The sequence below is a fragment of the Aquarana catesbeiana genome, linkage group LG04 (assembly GCF_042186555.1).
Source record: "Aquarana catesbeiana isolate 2022-GZ linkage group LG04, ASM4218655v1, whole genome shotgun sequence".
Taxonomy (NCBI): domain Eukaryota; kingdom Metazoa; phylum Chordata; class Amphibia; order Anura; family Ranidae; genus Aquarana; species Aquarana catesbeiana.
In genome coordinates this window covers 12,426,114-12,446,234 of record NC_133327.1, presented here as the reverse complement: position 1 = coordinate 12,446,234, position 20,121 = coordinate 12,426,114, and the positions used below count along the sequence as shown (strand labels likewise).

The window sequence follows — 20,121 nt, the reverse complement described above, 5'->3', positions numbered from 1 at the left end:
TTTCTACACACACACAGTTGAACTGGATGGACTGTTGTCTTTATTCCACCTTACCTATTATGTAACTATGGATAAATTTGTTGCTGTTCACATAGGAGATGAGCATCATTGGCAATGCCTTTCCTCTCCTCCTGCCTTGATGCTCAGCCAGATTGTCCTATCTGTGCCCCAGCTGCTCAACACTGTTGCTATGAAGGTCCACCCATCCCTGGCACACTTATACAGTATCACACAAAAGTGAGTACACCCCTCACATTTTTGTAAATATTTTGTTCTATCTTTTCATGTGACAACACTGAAGAAATGACACTTTGCTACAATGTAAAGTAGTGAGTGTACAGCTTGTATAACAGTGTAAATTTGCTGTCCCCTCAAAATAACAACACACAGCCATTAATGTCTAAACCACAGGCAACAAAAGTGAGTACACCTCTAAGTGAAAATGTCCACATTGGGCCCAAAGTGTAAATTTTTTGTGTTGCCGCCATTATTTTCCAGCACTGCCTTAACCCTCTTGGGCATGGAGTTCACCAGAGCTTCACAGGTTGTCACTGGAGTCCTCTTCCACTCCTCTATGATGACATCACAGAGCTGGTGAATGTTAGAGACCTTGTGCTCCTCCTCCTTCCATTTGAGCATGCCACACAGATTCTCAATGGAGACATGCTTGGCCAGTCCATCACCTTTACCCTCAGCTTCTTTAGCAAGGCAGTGGTCACCTTGGAGGTGTGTTTGGGGTCATTATGTTGGAATACTGCCCTGCGGCCCAGTCTCCGAAGGGAGGGGATCATGCTCTGCTTCAGTATGTCACAGTACATGTTGGCATTCATGGTTCCCTCAATGAACTGTAGCTCCCCAGCACTCATGCAGCCCCAGACCATGACACCCCCACCACCATGCCTGACTGTAGGCAAAACACACGTGTCTTTGTACTCCTCACCTGGTTGCCACCACACACGCTTGACACCATCTGAACCAAATAAGTTTATCTTGGTCTCATCAGACCACAGGACATGGTTCCAGTAATGCATGTCCTTAGTCTGCTTGTCTTTAGCAGACAGCTTGCAGGCTTTCTTGTGCATCATCTTTAGAAGAGGCTTCCTTCTGAGATGACAGCCATGCAGACCAATTTGATGCAATGTGCGGCGTATGGTCTGAGCACTGACAGGCTGACCCCCCACCCCTTCAACCTCTGCAGCAATGCTGGCAGCCCTCATATGTCTATTTCCCAAAGACAACCTCTGGGAAAGACTTGCACTAAACCTCTTTGGTTGACCATGGCGAGGCCTGTTTTGAGTGGAACCTGTCCTGTTAAACCGCTGTATTGGTCTTGGCCACCATGCTGCAGCTCAGTTTCAATGTCTTGTCAATCTTCCCATCACCTAGACCATCTTTATGTAGAGCAATTATTTTTTTCAGATTCTCAGAGAGTTCTTTGCCATGAGGTGCCATGTTGAACGTCAAGTGACCAGTAAGAATGGGCTCAGGCGTTTCCGCAACTCCACGCGCCCGAGCCTGCCAGGGAGCTTACACTGCACAGCACTAATCACAAGCAGTGAGACATTTCCTGATCCGCGGCTGCACAGATCGGGAAATGTTTCACTGCCTGTGATTAGCGCTGCACAGTATAAGCTTCCTCGTGGGCACGTGGAGCTGCGAACACGCCTGAGCCCATCCTTAGGGACCAGTATGAGAGAGAGTAAGAGCGATCACACCTGAGACCTTGTAACACTAACGAGTCACATGACACCGGGGAGGGAAAATGGCTAATTGGGCCCAATTTGGACATTTTCACTTAGGGGTGTACACACTTTTGTTGCCAGCGGTTTAGACATTAATGGCTGTGTGTTGAGTTATTTTGAGGGGACAGCAAATTTACACTGTTATACAAGCTGTACACTCACTACTTTACATTGTAGCAAAGTGTCATTTCTTCAATGTTGTCACGTGAAAAGATGGAATAAAATATTTACAAAAATGTGAGGGGCGTACTCACTTTTGTGAGATACTGTACGTATATCAACACAGGAAAGTACAATACAATCCATAACAGGTTTTAGGAATAAAGTCAGGAATGCCTGGTACAATTGGTCAAATAACTTAAAGTTAATGTTAGAACTTGCAAGATTTCCTGCCAGGATTTCAAATGCCCCCCCCCAAAAGGATGACACCGGTACAAATTTGGACTGTAAAGGTAATATAGTGGCATCCTCTCTATACCCCCCTCCCCATTGGCTCCTGACTGTGCAGTGGAAGAGCAGCAGAAGACTAAGTTCATCCCCTGATCACTCTGCTCTCTCATCCCATCAGCATGATCCTGTTCAGCAAATCTGCATGCAGCACACCCGATTGGCCCGTTCCTCTCTCAGTCTGGGTTTTGCCATATAATAAATACATTTAAATGATCAACGACAACAAAGCTGCATTCATTTGGAGTCCAACTTTAAGGCGATTGGTTTCTAGGCCAACCGAAGTGATTTGGCTCCCATACCTTGCTATGATTCACGGCGTGGAGGAGTGCAAGAGGCAGCCCGCCTGTGTACAGGAATGCGCCGAACGCCTCCCCCGCAGCGAGCAAGGCTAATTTGAATTACCGGGTAATTAGCTATAAACTTTAGGGAAAAATTAGCAGAATAGCAGAGACAGTAATTGCAGCAACAAGGTGAGGGAAAGTGGTTATTACGCAGCTCGGGAGCAATTAGATGCAGCTCAGACATTTCCTGGCAAGCCCTGGGAGACCGGTCTGCTGGAGGTTTTTAATCCTCTGCCTCGGCAATAAACAAGGTAAATGCTTGCTTAATTTACTTCAATTAATGCCGGCACAAAGCAATTCATTACCCCGCTACTCCACACAAGGTGGAGGCCGTAGGGTATCGTTTCCTCCGCTCATTGCAGGAGGGGGGCGTGCAAGTAATATAGAACCACAACCGTATAAAATAAAAAAAAAAAAAAAAAAAAGACCATCCACCAACACAATTCAATGCACAGACATGGCTGTGACAAGACTGGAAAAACAACGCCAGCGCCGACTTTAATTTAACGGGAAAGTACACTGCGCACATTTTGATGGCCGGCTTCAGACCGCAGCAAATCATTCAGAATATAATGGGCTGTAATGCAGGAACATTGTGTCTAGGCTGCAACTTTTTTGCAGGTGGGTTGGGTGCTATTAGAACTGCATGCATGGTGTGTTACCACCACATGATGGTGTGAATGAGACCCAACTGTCACTTTTTTTTTGTTTAAACAACTTTCACTAAAGGGAGTTCTCATTATCTTCCTGCAATAACTTTGTTTTTGACTTGAGATAATGTTTCAGCTATACATATATATGGAAAGTAAATTCCGCCAACTCATACACTTGCATTGTGAGATGGAACAGTGAAGAACAGCCACTAAAAGAGACTCTAATAGCAGGAGTGCAGAGCTGGGAACTCATCATGGTGGGAACCCCTCATAATGGGCACAGCAGGTGTACAGACCCAGGAACTCAGCACAGGGATGATAGAAACCCCTCATAGTGGGCACACCAGGTAGACAGACCCGGGAACCCAGCACAGGGATGGAGGGAACCCCTTATAATGGGCACAGCAGGTGTACAGACCCAGGAACTCAGCACAGGGATGGTGGGAACCCCTCATAATGGGCACAGCAGGTGTACTGACCCAGGAACTCAGCACAGGGATGGAGGGAACCCCTCATAATGGGCACAGCAGGTGTACTGACCCAGGAACTCAGCACAGGGATGGTGGGAACCCCTCATAATGGGCACAGCAGGTGTACAGACCCGGGAACTCCATACAGGGATGATATAAACCCCCCATAGTGGGCACACCAGGTAGACAGACCCGGGAACCCAGCACAGGGATGGTGGGAACCCCTCATAATGGGCACACCAGGTAGACAGACCCAGGAACTCAGCACAGGGATGGTGGGAACCCCTCATAATGGGCACACCAGGTATACAGACCCAGGAACTCAGCACAGGGATGGTGGGAACCCCTCATAGAGGGCACAGCAGGTGTACAGACCCGGGAACTCAGTGAAGGGATGTTAGAAACCCTCGTAATGGGCACAGCAGGTGTACAACCCTAGCAACTCAATTGACAGGCATTTATAACGTATGTTCAGCGAGCACTCGTTGACATAATTGCTGAAAAAACAAAGCATTTTGATGTGCTTTAGTGGGTTTCATTTGCATATTATAACAAGAATTTCACAAAGCACTTAACACACTTTTAAGTAATAAAAATAACACCAGGGTTTCTTTGACAGTCTAAAGCTGCCTTTCTCAGCCAGGGTTTTGTACGGAGGTTGCTGGGGAGAACAGTGGAGGTTTGATCTGCTGACTACACTGACCACCAATGTATGGGATCGCTACTACACTGACAACCCATATAAGAGATCCCTTCTACACTGACCACCAATGTATGGGATCGCTACTAGACTGACAACCCATATAAGAGATCCCTTCTACACTGACCACCAATGTATGGGATCGCTACTACACTGACAACCCATATAAGAGATCCCTTCTACACTGACCACCAATGTATGGGATCGCTACTAGAATGACAACCTATATTAGAGATCCCTTCTACACTGACCACCAATGTATGGGATCGCTACTAGACTGACAACCCATATAAGAGATCCCTACTACACTGACCACCAATGTATAGGATCGCTACTACACTGACAACCCATATAAAGAGATCCCTTCTACACTGACCACCAATGTATGGGATCGCTACTAGACTGACAAGCCATATAGGAGATCCCCTCTACACTGACCACCAATGTAAGAGGTCCCTTCAACACTGACCACCAATATAAGTGATCACTGTAAGAGATCCCTACTACACCGATCACTATCATAAGAGATCCCTTCTACATGGACCACCGTCGTAAGAGATCCCTTCTACACTGACCACCAATGTATGGGATCGATACTACACCGACAATTCATATAAGAGATCCCTTCTACACTGACCACCAATGTAAGAGATCCCTTCTACACTGACCACCAATGTAAGAGATCCCTTCTACACTGACCACCAATGTAAGAAATCCCTTCTACACTGACCACCAATGTAAGAGATCCCTTCTACACTGACCACCAATGTAAGAGATCCCTTCTACACTGACCACCAATGTAAGAGATCCCTTCTACACTGACCACCAATGTAAGAGATCCCTTCTACACTGACCACCAATGTAAGAGATCCCTTCTACACTGACCACCAATGTAAGAGATCCCTTCTACACTGACCACCAATGTAAGAGATCCCTTCTACACTGACCACCAATGTAAGAGATCCCTTCTACACTTATCACCAATATAAGTGATCACTACTACACTGATCACCAATCGAAGAGATCCCTACTACACTGATCACTACCGTAAGAGATCCCTTCTACACTGACCACCAATGTATGGGATCGATACTACACCAGCAATCCATATAAGAGATCCCTTCTACACTGACCACCAATGTATAGGATCGCTACTACACTGACAACCCATATAAGTGATCCCTTCTACACTGATCACCAATGTAAGTGATCACTACTAAACTGATCACCAATCGAAGAGATCCCTACTACACTGATCACCAATGTATGGGATCGATACTACGCCGACAATCCATATAAGAGATCCCTTCTACACTGATCACTATTGTAAGAGATCCCTTCTACACTGACCACCAATATAAGAGATCCCTTCTTCACTGACCACCAATATAAGGGATCACTTCTTCACTGACCACCAATTTAGAAATGACAGATACATCCAACTGGTGAAACTGCTAGTGTTCTCCAGATTTATTCAGCAGGTCTTTACAGTTATTTTGGATAATGATGATGAATATATTCCATTGTCAGCACCTCTGTCATCCTCCAGCAACAAGCACAACGCGAGTACAGATCATTCCAGCCTTACCTGTCTCAGCTGAAAGATGCCTCCCGTCTGAACGTCTTTAGCAGGGACAACCTCTACGGGACAGTACTCTCCATTCTCATTTAATTCCAATATCTGTACCCACAATTCCACCTTCCGGGTGACCTCACTCCACCTGATGAGTAACATGGACTGGATTAGTGTGGCATTTCCACGTCTGCACAATACACACACACACACAAAATACACACACGCGCACAAAATACACAAACTACACACACACACATACAAAATACACACACGCACACAATACACACACATGCGCACACAATACACAAACTACACACACACACAATATACACACATGCGCACACAAACTACACACGCTCAGCTGTATTCAGAGGAAACCAATCATGAATAAAACCATGATAATGCAGCAATCATTAATTCTGTGTCTCCAGCATCTCAGCCTTAATTTAGCCTGTACAACCACATAAGACAAAATTACCAATTGTAACAGCTTTATCCAATTATTAATAAAACGGGATTTAGTGTGGACTTGAACTTAAAAGAGTTGTAGAAACTAAAAAGAAAAAAAAATTATATTTGTTACAATAAAATTTGTGTTTTTTTTTTCTTAAATATATTAAATTTTGATGAAAACACCTGTTGATCCAGCCAGTGACTTCCACTTGCTGGTTAGTGGTAGCAACAATCTGGCTCATCAACCCTCTGCATCGCTGCCACCATTTGGGTTCAAGCTCCAGATAAATAACAAAAAACGGTCTACGGCTTGCTGTTTTTTGCTCTTTTCATTGATTTGAATAGCCTGGGCAGTGGGTTTTGCTAAGACATTAGTAAGACACTTTCAGGTCTTACTGTTCACTCCATCATGGGACCAAGCTCCCAAACATGTGTGGTCCATGATCTTCTCTGTCACAACATTGCTGAGTTCAGAGCCATTGCAACAGGGGAGTGTAGAGCGCATGCAAGGGGGTTTGAATAGGCTGGGAGTGTCTGAGCTTTGTCCAAACCTTGATAAAGTCACGTGTCAGTGACGCAACACGTCGGGAGGAGCCGGGTGACGTCACTTCCGATCTACGGCTGAGACCAGAAGTTTGGAATTGTTCCACGCTGCATCATTGTGTGATGTTTTGGTCATGATACTCTACACACATTTAATAAAGTTGTTTTAACTTACTACACTATGCAGATCTTTATTTCCATTTTATGTGCGAGCTGAGTTCCATCTGCCACAAGTTGATCTTCACAAGCTGATGATTCTTTGAAAACGCGTTATTACCCATTATAAGGTTGAGCAGCCATTGCACACAGTGGTGGATTGTCTGTGTTGGGATTGAGTCACTATTCGATCTCACTGGATCACAGTACTTATTGATATATACTTCGGTCATATCATCATCATTGGACTGGACTTGGATTTATCACAATTAATATTTTTATTTTATTCCATTTTTTCTGGACTTTTTGATACGCCACATGTTGAATTTTGCACATTCTTATGTGTTTTTATTGCACATTTGGTTATATACAGTATTTTCACAATTAAGAAGTATTTAAACTAATTTGAGATTGTTAGCACCTTTCTAATATGTTATCAATTTTTTCACTTCACGTGACTAGATTTATAATGCTGCGGGATCTCATTCTCTAATAAGGAACAGCATTAAAGGATCTTACTCATTGATGACAGAGCAGTATTTGAGAATCACCCACCAGGTTAAGTCATAATTGTGTCTGTTTATCTGCTCTCATCAGTGCAGCTCGTACTTTGACAGCAACCAATTTTTAAAAGAATGTATGAACATTTGGTTAACAGTTTTTTATTTTACTCAAATGTTTCTCCCATCCACATAGCTTACACATACATAACACTAAAATTAAAAAAGATGGAGCGATAGAAACGCAGCTAGTGCGATGTGGATATAGTTCCAAGGTCCGGGTGTGCCAGTAGGCAAAGTTAACATACTGCTGAGACCAGACCAGGGTTTAGGGGTTCTGGTCTGCATCAGTGTGGACAGCCAGCTGTAGAGAGCAGAAGTGACTCTGTGGATATGGGTGAGAGAGAAAGAGAGGAGCGGCGCCACTCTGAGTGCAGTATATCAGTTAAAATTCATTGTTTAATAAAAGTAAGATCAACTTTAATTTTGGTGAGACATAATGTGCATGGCATAAGTAGCTTGGGCTCCTGTAGTCCAGCTGGGCAGCAGTGGTGGTCAGCAGTTCCTGAGGCTCCGAGGCTAAAGACGGTTACACAACAAGCACGTCAGTGGTGCTGGATGGGAGGCGTGGTCAAGCTCGCATTCGGAGCCTGCGTGCTCCTTCATCAGGCACATGAATATAGGATATGCCTGATTAAAGAGCACGCATGCTCCGAACGCAAGCTCAACCACGCCTCCCGTCCAGCACCGCTGATGTGCTTGTTGTGTGACCATCTTCAGCCTTGGGAACCACCGGAGTCCACAGAAACAGCTGCTGCCCAGCTGGACCACAGGAGCCAAAGCGCCCCCCTCGACAGGGCCGACTGCGTCAAAGCGACCACCACGCTGGGCCGACTGCGCCAAAGCGACCCCCTCGATAGGGCCGACTGCGCCAAGGCGACCCCCTCGATAGGGCCGACTGCGCCAAAGCGACCCCCTCGATAGGGCCGACTGCGCCAAAGCGACCCCCTCGATAGGGCCGACTGCGCCAAAGCGACCCCCTCGATAGGGCCGACTGCGCCAAAGCGACCCCCTCGATAGGGCCGACTGCGCCAAAGCGACCCCCTCGATAGGGCCGACTGCGCCAAAGCGACCCCCTCGATAGGGCCGACTGCGCCAAAGCGACCCCCTCGATAGGGCCGACTGCGCCAAAGCGACCCCCTCGATAGGGCCGACTGCGCCAAAGCGACCCCCTCGATAGGGCCGACTGCGCCAAAGCGACCCCCTCGATAGGGCCGACTGCGCCAAAGCGACCCCCTCGATAGGGCCGACTGCGCCAAAGCGACCCCCTCGATAGGGCCGACTGCGCCAAAGCGACCCCCTCGATAGGGCCGACTGCGCCAAAGCGACCCCCTCGATAGGGCCGACTGCGTCAAAGCGACCCCCTCGATAGGGCCGACTGCGTCAAAGTGACTCCCTCGCTGGGCCGACTGCGTCAAAGCGACTCCCTCGCTGGGCCGACTGCGTCAAAGCGACCCCCTCGCTGGGCCGACTGCATCAAAGCGACACCTTAGCTGGGCCGACTGCATCAAAGCGACACCTTAGCTGGGCCGACTGCATCAAAGCGACACCTTAGCTGGGCCGACTGCATCAAAGCGACACCTTAGCTGGGCCGACTGCATCAAAGCGACCCCCTCGCTGGGCCAACTGTATCAAAGTGACCCCCTCTCCAGCCAGCTGCATCAAAGTGACCGCTCTCTGCCCAACTGCATCAATGTCAACCCTCTTTGGCCAACTGCATCCAACTGATCCTTCTCTGGTCAATCCACACTCTACTGTGAAGTAAATACTTACTTGCTTCTAGCATTTTTGGATGGACATTAAAAGAAAGGATTAGCAAAGAAAGGGGGGAATTTAGGAAAAGGATGAATAGAGATGATAAGGCCAGGCATCCCTGTTTTTATGCAAATGTTGTCAGAAATATGCAATCGCGTAAACCCATGTGCAAAGGGTTAATTCAAAATTTTAGGCGTTAAGCAGTACTGTACCTCATTTATGGAAACCAGCCCAAGAGGAGCTATCCTTATGAATCCCACAGGGAGAATTGGAATGATGGCTGTCATTTTTCAAGTACAAGTTAGAAAATAATGAACACAACATGACTAGCTGTTATGGGCCAAGACACAGAAGCCGATCGATGTAAATCAGGAACAAAGGAAAAATAAGAACAACGACAATGTTGTCTAGAGAGAGTGAAATCAATCTGCCAATCAGTCAAATCTTTCATCAATTCCAGCCTCTATTGGCTGCTTGCCATTCCTTCGATAATCTCATTGTGTGTACGAGGCATTACCGGAGTCAGTGACCAGCAAGGTCATAAAACTGATGACCCCTTATGGTCTGAACTCAAAAAGTGAAGATTTGCTACCTCATAGCAAACAATTAAAACTATTCACTGTCCCTAAAGCAGCAAAATCTATCTTTGTCACGAAGTCTTCATAAAAATTAGCAGTGCACTTCCTGTGCCTAGGCACTCCTAATATCAGTGCATTTCCTTTGCCCAGGCACTGCTGATATCAGTGCATTTCCTTTGCTTATCACTCCAATTCTGTATTTTCATAACTGTACAGTACATCTACATTGTGAGATCATCTAGGGTGTTGGCCTCCAAACAGCTGCCCTTTGCTTGCTTTTATTCGGCCCTTGGGACACTATTTTTTTCCACCGATACCAACAATGGTGTACAATTCCCCCACTGACACCAAAGATGAGGCACCATTCCTCCCAATGGCACCCAATGACACCAATGATGGGTAAACAATTCCCCCCCACCAACACTAAAGAGATGGGGCACAATTCCTCCCAATGACACCTATGATGGGGTCCAATGATACCAACGATGGGGCACAATTCTTCCCAATGAGACCAGAGCTTGGGGATGATTCCTCCCGATGACAAAAACGGTGGGGCTTAATTCTTCCCACTAACACCAAAGATGGGGCGCTATTCCTCCCACTGACACCAACAATAGGGTCTCAATTCTTCCCACTGACACCATAGTTGGGGTATTATTTATTCCCACTGACGTCAGGACCTTTTCTATTCCCACTGGCCACAGTCCAGCCTTCCAGTCTGAAGGACAGTAAACTGGTCCTTTGTTTAGAGCGTTTGGAGACCTCTGCTGCCTCTGACTGCTAGTCTCACCAGATTAGCAGTGAGATTCGATGATGTCGCTGTTGTGCTGATCACTGGTCTCCTTGCTGGAGAGGAAACTGTACCTGAGGAGCTGCAGTGCAAAGATCTCCCTGCTTTTGCTTCATCCATTCTGTGGATCTGTATTACTTTCCCCCCCTATCATCACCCGCTAATCATCTGATCACCAGTTATGCAGGGGGCAACTCTGGCATGAGGAAGCAAAGCCCTGTCGCTACCAAGATGGCTGCCTCCACACCAAGAAACTGTGCAGAACAATGCATAGAAACCAGTATTGGGAAAACGATTATCTGCAGGGATACTACAGTCAAAGCTGGTGACTAGTCCTTTACCCTCGTTTGCTTTTCTGGGCACGCATAGCTGCCACAACACTGGTCCTCTTTAATGAGGAGTCATCAATTGCAATTCCCACAATTCTACTGAGATGATCAAATCATTTTATCATTTCTAATGTTGTAATACATAGGAATGAGCAGAGAGCACAGCAAAGCTCACCTGTCCCTCAGGCTGCGTGTTTTGGCCTGTATTATCCCCAGATCCCAGAGGGCAGGATTCTTGCGGGGGTCGTTTTGCTTGTGTCCGTAAACCTCAATCGCCAATGCCCCTTCAGTCAGATAATCCAAGAAATCTTCTGTGATGTTAACAGAAAACTCCTAATTAGAGAAAAAAAAAAAAAACAGAAACCAGGTAAGCTGACAAAGTGTATATAAAGCCACAATGTTTTATTCTCACTTTAGAGAGATTTCCCAACTTCCTATTGTGTCTCCAGAGTAGGAAGTGAAGAAGGATCTTTCCAGCGGGGACAAAAAAAACTTAACAACCAATCCCTATCAGACAAACTTTAAATCTGACCTCCGGCCTTTCCTTCAGTCTTGCATAACGGTACAGGCTCCTTAGAGACTTTAGCTTTAGTGTATGAATAGCTAAAAATTTTTCTTTTAGTTTGGATACAGGAAGGATTAATACTTACAGTTGTCACCTAAAGTGGGGTGCCCAGAAGAAGATGCACTTTTTCTAGTGACAACTCTAAAATATTTGATTTCCAATCACTTCCTGCCTCAGTGACCAGGATGAACAGAAAGGGTAAACCTACCCAGCGGGGATACAAAAATCCAACAGATTTTAACCCTTTTCACACTCCACCCAAAAACGAAATAGGTTTTGGCTACAGATGCACTTTAACCGCTTCAATATGCAGTCATGCAACACTGTACCCAAATCATTTTTTTTATCCTTTTTTTTCACACATATAGAGATTTCTTTTGGTGGTATTTAATCACCACGGGGTTCATTTTTTGCTAAAAAACTGAAAAAAGTACAAAAATCTTAGTTTCTGTCAGAAAATTTTGTAAATAAATAATCTTTCTCCTTCACCGATGTGCGCTGATGAAGCAGGACTGATGGGCTGCATTGATGAGACGGCACTGATGGGCACTGAAATACAGAACTGGCATCACTTATGGGCACTGATTGGTGTCACTCCTGTGCGGTGGGGATCACATTCCGCCTGAGTGGTTGTTTAGCCATTCTAATCACTTCTGCATTAAAGCCAACCGCCGACATCATATCGGTATAACCAATGCCAACCAAGGACGTCATATGGGGGCAAACGGTTGGCAAGTGGTTAAGTGTTAAAGCCAAACTCTAGGCAGATATTAAAGACACAAATTAATGCAGCTCTGTATTCATTAATACATCATTAAATTTTTTTATTAAAGCAGTGCAAGTGCCTCAATTTGAGCTGGTATCAGCCTTCTGCAGCCCTATATAGCAGATCTCCAGCTGAGGGAAGGAGAAGCAACACAAGGAGCCAATTGCATGTGCTCTAGTGCAAGGAGCAGACTGGCCGGGGGTATCCCCATTACCTACTTGAATTTGAATTGTATATGGGGCAGGGTAATGAGGTATTGAGGTGGGGAATAGGCTGAGGTGGAAGGAAGGGTAACTGATTTGGCAGAACAGGTGGGCGTATGCATGCATATGGTAGGTTCAGAGGGTCTTTAAAGCTGAGTTCTGCCCGTCTCTTTAAAAATATAAAGTCAGCAGTTACACATACTGTAGCTGCTGACTTTTAAAAATGGGACACTTATCTGTCCTGGAGTCCAGTGATGTCTGCACCGCAGCTAATCTTTCAATCTGATATCGGGTGCTGCCGCCGCTATTGCGGGTGGGGGAACCCGGCAGTGTAATTGAGAAAAAATGATCCACAGTCCGGTTGTTGCTCTTAAAAATGTCTTCATTTTATTGAATAGCCACAGTGAACAAACGCAGATTAAGTCAGCTGACGCGTTTCAGCCTATAAGGCCTTAGTCATAACCAGTGGTTATGACTAAGGCCTTATAGGCTGAAATGCGTCAACTGACTTAATCTGCGTTTGTTCACTGTGGCTATTCAATAAAATGAAGACATTTTAAGAGCAACAACCGGAGTGCGGATAATTTTTTCTACATTACTCTACACAGCCAGTGACTGTGGATCAAGCACCTGGGAGCTCTGCTATCCATGTGGTGTATGGGTAGTAGCACTGACTTTTCTGTTTTTAACCCAGCAATGTAGCCTTTCGGCTTCACGACCGGGTCCCTACTGTGCATGCAGTAGGGGGAGGGAGGAGGAGGAGGGGGACCGAGCTGTTGACGTAATTCTCCGCGGGCCGGTCTCCCGGAAGTGAGGACAGGGTACCTGTAAAAAACAGGTATCCGATCCCCCCCTGAAAGGTGTCAAATGTGGCACTGGAGGGGGGGAGGAATCAGATAAGCGGAAGTTCCACTTTTGGGTGGAACTCTGCTTTAACCACTTGCCGACCATATAACTTAGATATACGGCGGCAAAGTGGCACGGCTGCAACACTTCTAGGTTTGGGCCGCCGTCGGCCCGCTTCTGTGGTCTAGATGTCCGCCGTCATCCGCCGATCCTTCAGTACAGAGGGAGAACGACGGTCTGCCTATGTAAACAAGGCATATCGCCATTCTGTCAGTACATTCTTTGAACTGCTTATATAGGTTTTATTTCATTTTTGATGGTCCTCATGTCTGCCTGTGTAATACCATAGGCCAATATACATATGTGTATGGACCAAAAATAGAGAAAAAAAAACGTGAAGGAGATACAGAGTCATCCACGTGCTGCTGAGGGGCTGTCAGTGATTTATATCCATGCTTGTTATCTACCTAAGCCTAAGAGGCAATGTGTTTGGGTGACGGTGGCGGTCTCTTCACTTATCTGATACCTTAAGCTATAACTTTGAACTTTCTAAAAAGTGGATTACATTTATATGCTTTTGCCAGTTGAGTCTGTGCCAGCAATATATTTTGGGTTCACGTTGGACTTTTTTCAAGCGCTTCACCACTTTCCATATATTTGTTTGCGTTTTGTCCATGCATATTGTAATAGCTGATGTTTAATACTAATTTTAATTTAAGATATTCTATGCTCCCAGCGCAACAAATTTGGGTTTTTCTAGTACATTTTTTGTGTTCCTGCAAAGCAGGGGGAACCAAATCCATGCCTTCCCCTAGTACAAGCACCTCCCCCACAATAAGAAAACACCAGCTAGGCACACATTTAACCCTTTGATCACCCTTGATGTTAACCCCTTTCCCAGCCAGTGTCATTAGTACAGTAATAGTGCATATTTTTAGCACTGATCGCTGTATTAGTGTCAGTGGTCCCCAAAAAGTGTCAGTGTCCGATTTGACCACCTAAATGTCGCAGTCCCGCCATAAGTCACTGCTCGCCACCATTACTAGTAAAAAAAAAAAAAAAAAAAATATGCACAAACCAAATCAATATACACTTATTGGGATTTTTTTTTTACCAAAAATATATAGCAAAATACATATTGGCCTAAATTTCTGAAGAAATTAGATTTTTTTTTAATTTAATATGTTTTATAGCAGAAAGTAAAAAAATATATATTTTTTTTTTTCAAAATTGTCTTTCTTTTTTTTATTTACATGGAATAAAATCTGCAGTGGTGATCAAATACCACCAAAAGAAAGCTCTATTTGTGGGGAAAAAAAGGACATACATTTTATTTGAGTACAGTGTCGCACAACTGCGCAATTGTCAGTTTAGGTAACGCAGTGCCGTATTGCAAAAAAATGGCCTGGTCATGAAGTGGGGGTGTTAAATCTTCCGGAGTGCAAGTGATTAAAGCGGAACTTTACCTTTAGGTTTCCCCCCACTCCCCCACCACCACATTTGGTACATTACATTTTCTTTGCCCAGAGTCTTCTGGGACATGTCACAGGAGTGATGGGACCATTCACAAAGGCCACCCACCACCACATTTGGCACATTACATTTTTTTTTGGGGGGGGGGGGGGGGGCGGGTACCCAGTTTCCGCTTAGATTGCAAAGTTCGGCCCCCTTCTCTTTGCCTGCAGCCTTCTGGGACATGTCACAGGTTGCAGAAGGCTATGGGACCATTCACAAAGTGCAGAGCCCATGGGCAGTGACAGCTGTTAACGCATAAAGAGTCAAAACCAGTTTCCCCTTAGTAAACATGGTGGCAACACTGGGGACCTTAACACCAGTGAAGAACTAGCCTGGGTGGGGACAGCGTTGGATACCTGGACAGGTAAGTGTCCTTTTATTAAAGGCCGCTGCTCTTGTGCACAGCACTGGATCAAGTTTGGGCTTAGGTAAGTATAAGGGGATACTTCAGCAAAGAAGGTTTTTTTTAGCCGAATGCATGAATGTTTTAAGGTAAAAAAACCTTAAGGCTTTAGAACCACTTTAACTGTGAATATATGGATGGGCAATACCAGGGGAGCAGTTCCTGTACACACCTTGCAGTGATCGAAGACAACCATGCACTGAGGTTCCTTGTTGATAGGGGAGGCTGTACTTGGGTCCACCTCAGGGGCAACATTGATAGGCTCTGGCTGGTCATAGAAAGTATAGTGGCAGAAGACAAAGTTGGTGAGGTGCTGCGGCAAACCTGTGGCCTGAAGCACTTTAACCTGAAATATAAAAAGAAAAGTAAAAAAAAAGTCATGTATATGTGTTTGGGTGTTTCCAGTGAAGAGTAGAGTTAATAATACAGCATATAAAGACATTGTAGACAAATGTGCTTCTCCAACCTTGTGGTAACAGTTTGGAGAAGACCCTTTTCTGTTCCAGCATGACTGTGCTCCTGTGTGCAAAGCCAGCTCCATAAAGACATGGTTTGACCAGTTTGGTGTGGAGGAACTGGGGCGGCCTGCACAGAGCTCAATCCTATACAAATAATCGTAGACAATTGTGCTCTTCCAAACTTGTGCTAAGTTTAATGAAGACCCTTTTCTGTTCCATCATGACTGTGCCCCTGTGTGCAAAGCCAGCTACATAAAGACATGGTTTGACCAGTTTGGTGAGGAGGAACTAGGGTGGCGGCCTGCACAGAGCTCAACTCTATACAATGAAATGTAGACAATGGTGCTCTTCCAGTCTTGTGGTAACAGTTTGTTTTACAACTTTTTCTGTTCCATCATGACTGTGCCCCTGTGTACAGAGCCAGCTCTATAAAGACATGGTTTGACCAGCTTAGTGTGGAGGAACTCAAGTGGCCTGTACAGAGCTCAACCCCATTAAATGCTTTGGGATAAATTAGAACTTATCCAACCTGCCTATACAACTAAGCACAAATTGCCACAGACACATTCCAATTTCGGAAATCCGTCCCTAAAGAGTAGAGCCTGTTATAACTACAGATCCCTATGGTTTTGGAATCCTATGTCCAACAAACTTACATAGATGTGATAAGTGTCCACAGACTTTTAGCTATATGATACGTATACAATTAGTGTATGTACTGTATATGCACATACTGCAAAGGTGGAGGTCCCGTTACAGAGGGGTGTTAGATAGGGAAATAGGGAGTTTGTTCTGGTTGCTTCTCCCTATTACTTTTAATTAGTTGCATTCTCCTGTTTTCTCACTGGGGTTCTCCCTCTGGAGAAATTCATTTAAAGAGTTGTCTGGAAGCAAGTGGTTTTATTGGAGTATTGAGAGGTCACTACTAGCAACAAACTTAGTAGACCGGCTCTAGACCCCCATGGGAAAGTCATCAAAAACATGATGTAGCATTTCCAGGTACTGGTCTTACCCAGAGGTGAGCACCACAGGAACCTTATTCCCAAGTGGGATAAGTGTAAGGAGAACTAGGACTTTGTCAATGCACACCCTGTTCAGTGGGCAGAAGATAGACACAGCTGTTCTTCAATGGATATCGCCATGTGATTGAAGGACTACTGTCTCCCATTATGTTCCAGTAAAGCTTTACAAAAACGCAAGAACTTTTCTTCTCACCGGTCGATGTGTGGCCTAAACCTTGTGGGGTGAGTAAGACTGGGGCCAGACAGGAATGCGGTTGGAAGAGGTCGAGGAGAAAGCAGCTCAGTTTACTGGGCAATGTAGCTGGGTAACAGAGTTAACCAAACTCCCGGTACCTGGAAGCCCGCAGCCTTTCAGGTCAGGTGTGTAGTGTGACCACAATAATACCCAAGTGGGACTTTAAGGAAGGTTATTTCATGTAAATCCCTATGGGAGTGTAACAACATGATGAAGTAGGCATGTAGCCTAAAAGTATGTGCTGTAACAGTCTCAGACAGGTTGCAATAGAACCCCCTAGAGCGTATATGTCAAGCACAAGGCCCACGGCCAAATTTTTCCTGCCAGGGCTTGCCATGTGGTCCTCGCAGCCAGTTTTGCAGGGACGGGTAGAGGAGCCGTCTACACAGGAAGGTATTAAAGCCAGGCCAGGTAGGAGAGTGCAGAGATGCAAGGAAGAATTGGGGTATAGCGCACCCCTAAACCCTGCACTCTGTCCGCAGAGCACACTCCCGATACCCGGTACGTTCTAGGCACACTCCCGACACCCAGCACGCAGCACACTCCTGACACCCGGCACACTTCCGTCACCCTGCACGCGGCACACTCCCGACACCCTGCACGCGGCACACTCCCGACACCCTGCACGCAGTGTGTAATGCACTCCTGAACCTGGCACTCTGCATGCAGCGCACCTCAGATACAACCTGCCCTTTGAGGGAAACCATACTGCTGATGCGGCCTGCGATAAAATGGAGTGCACTACAGGAACTCCCGACACCCTGCAAGCGGTATACTCCCGACACCCTGCACGCGGCACACTCCCGACACGCGGCACACTCCCGACACCTTGAACACGGCACACTCCCGACACCCTGCACACTCCCGACACCCAGCACACTCCCGACACCCTGCATGTGGCACGCTCCCGACACCCTGCACGCTCCCGACACCCGGCACACTCCCGACACGCGGCACACTCCCGACACGCGGCACACTCCCGACACGCGGCACACTCCCGACACCCTGCACGTGGCACACTCCCGCCAACCTGCACGCTCCCGCCAACCTGCACGCTCCCGACACCCTGCACGCTCCCGACACCCTGCACGTAGCACACTCCCAACACCCTGCACGCAGTATGTAATGCATTCCTGAACCCTGCACTCTGCATGCAGCGCACCTCAGATACAACCGGCCCTTTGAGGGAAACCATACTGCTGATTCGGCCTGTGATAAAATGGAGTGCACTACAGGAACTGTGTAACTGGAAACTGGTGTAACCAGCCACAAGCGATATGCATGGGCAAAGAGACAGCATCTTAAAGGGTTTATTTTTTTCCTCTCAGAGGTTTGGCCACCATGTGCCTATGTGATATAACTTGTTCACAGGATTATTTTCCATGAATACCAGTTCAGCCATTTTGTGTTCTATTAATGGCTCCTACTCTTAGCAGAGATAATCTGTTGCCGTGTGTAAATTAATTAAACACAGAATGCAGTGAGAACTTCCTAGAACTTTTATGCAAAGCCCATGCATATTAAAAAAAGAAGAAAAAAAAAACAAGCAGCATAAGCTAAAACACTGATTTATAGGATGGAATATGAATGTTTGCATAAAAATATTCCTAATCCTCTAATTACTTAACCCTGGTGACAATAAGACAAGGATAATTCAAAGTTACCCTGACAAAAAGATCAGAGTGATTTTTAACAAATGGTAATGATATTCGACCACAAAGGGTCACTAATACACAGAACGAGCATCTGATTAAAAAGTAATGCATGTCTATGGGTATAGGTCGGGTCCTGACCTGACCTTCTTACGGGAACTCGGGAAATGTTCTCAGCACTGTCCTCAGGGCGCCATTATACATGGACAGGACTTGATCATCCGGTCACATGGGGTTAAGAGTTTCTGAGATTAATGAGTGAAAGCAGCGGTCCCATCACCTCGTACAATAAGTAATGGAGTATTCTTATTCAGATTATTCTTTCAGTCGTCTATCATTTAAAGTGGAACTCCAGGATAACTGAATACATAGCTGAAACACTCACTGAGCAATTTATTATACTACAGCCCTGGCCAAAAGTTTTGAGAATGACACAAATATAAATTTTCACAAAGTCAGTCTTTTTAGATCTTTTTTGTCAGATGTTATTATGGTATACTGAAGTATAATTACAAGCATTTCATAAGTGTCAAAGGCTTTTATTGACAATGACATGAAGTTTATGCAAAGAGTCAATATTTGCAGTGTTGACCTTTCTTTTTCAAGACCTCTGTAATTCTCCCTGGCATGCTGTCAATCAACTTCTGGGTCCCATCCTGACGGCAGCCCATTCTTCCATAATCAATGCTTGGAGTTTGTCAGAATTTGCGGGGTTTTTTTTTTTGTTCACCCACCTCTTGAGGATTGACCACAAGTTCTCAATGGGATGAAGGTCTGGGGGGTTTCATGACCATGGACCCAGAATTACCATGTTTTGTTCCCCAAGCCACTTCGTTATCACTTTTGCCTTATGGCAAGGTGCTCCATCATGCTGGAAAAGGCATTGTCCCTCACCAAACTGTTCTTGGATGGTTGGGAGAAGTTGCTCTCGGAGGATGTTTTTGGACCATTCTTTATCCATGGCTGCGTTCCTAGGAAAAATTGTGAGTGAGCCCACTCCCTTGGCTGAGAAGCAACCCCACACATGAATGGTCTCAGGATGCTTTACTGTTGGCATGACACAGGACTGATGGTAGCGCTCACCTTTTCTTCTCCGGACAAGGTTTTTTTCGGGGATGCCCCAAACACCAGGCCATTCTCCAAAAGTCTTCTCCTCACTGTGCATGCAGATGCACTCACAGCTGCCTGCTGCCATTCCTGAGCAAGCTCTGCACTGGTGGTGCCCCGCAGGGAGGTGCAGTCAGGGGAGGCAGGTGCTGCCTCCCCTATCATAAACATTAATAAAAAACAAAAAAAAGCGATTGAGAGTCGGGGGTCGTAGCTCGGCAACCTGGGGTCACAGAGACCCCAAATTTGAGGG

General features: G+C 45.8%; 1 protein-coding gene across 2 annotated transcripts in view; it reads right to left on the bottom strand.

Annotated features, from left to right (window-relative positions):
* KIF13B (kinesin family member 13B) overlaps positions 1-20,121 on the bottom strand; it is a 367,935-nt gene that overhangs the window by 123,780 nt on the left and 224,034 nt on the right. For both annotated transcript variants that reach the window (XM_073624835.1, XM_073624836.1), the window contains exons 22-24: positions 15,567-15,740; positions 11,272-11,429; positions 5,945-6,077 (exon numbers count right to left, since the gene is read on the bottom strand). In XM_073624835.1, the coding sequence (XP_073480936.1) occupies positions 5,945-6,077; positions 11,272-11,429; positions 15,567-15,740 (465 nt within the window). The remainder of the gene's footprint in view (positions 1-5,944; positions 6,078-11,271; positions 11,430-15,566; positions 15,741-20,121) is intronic.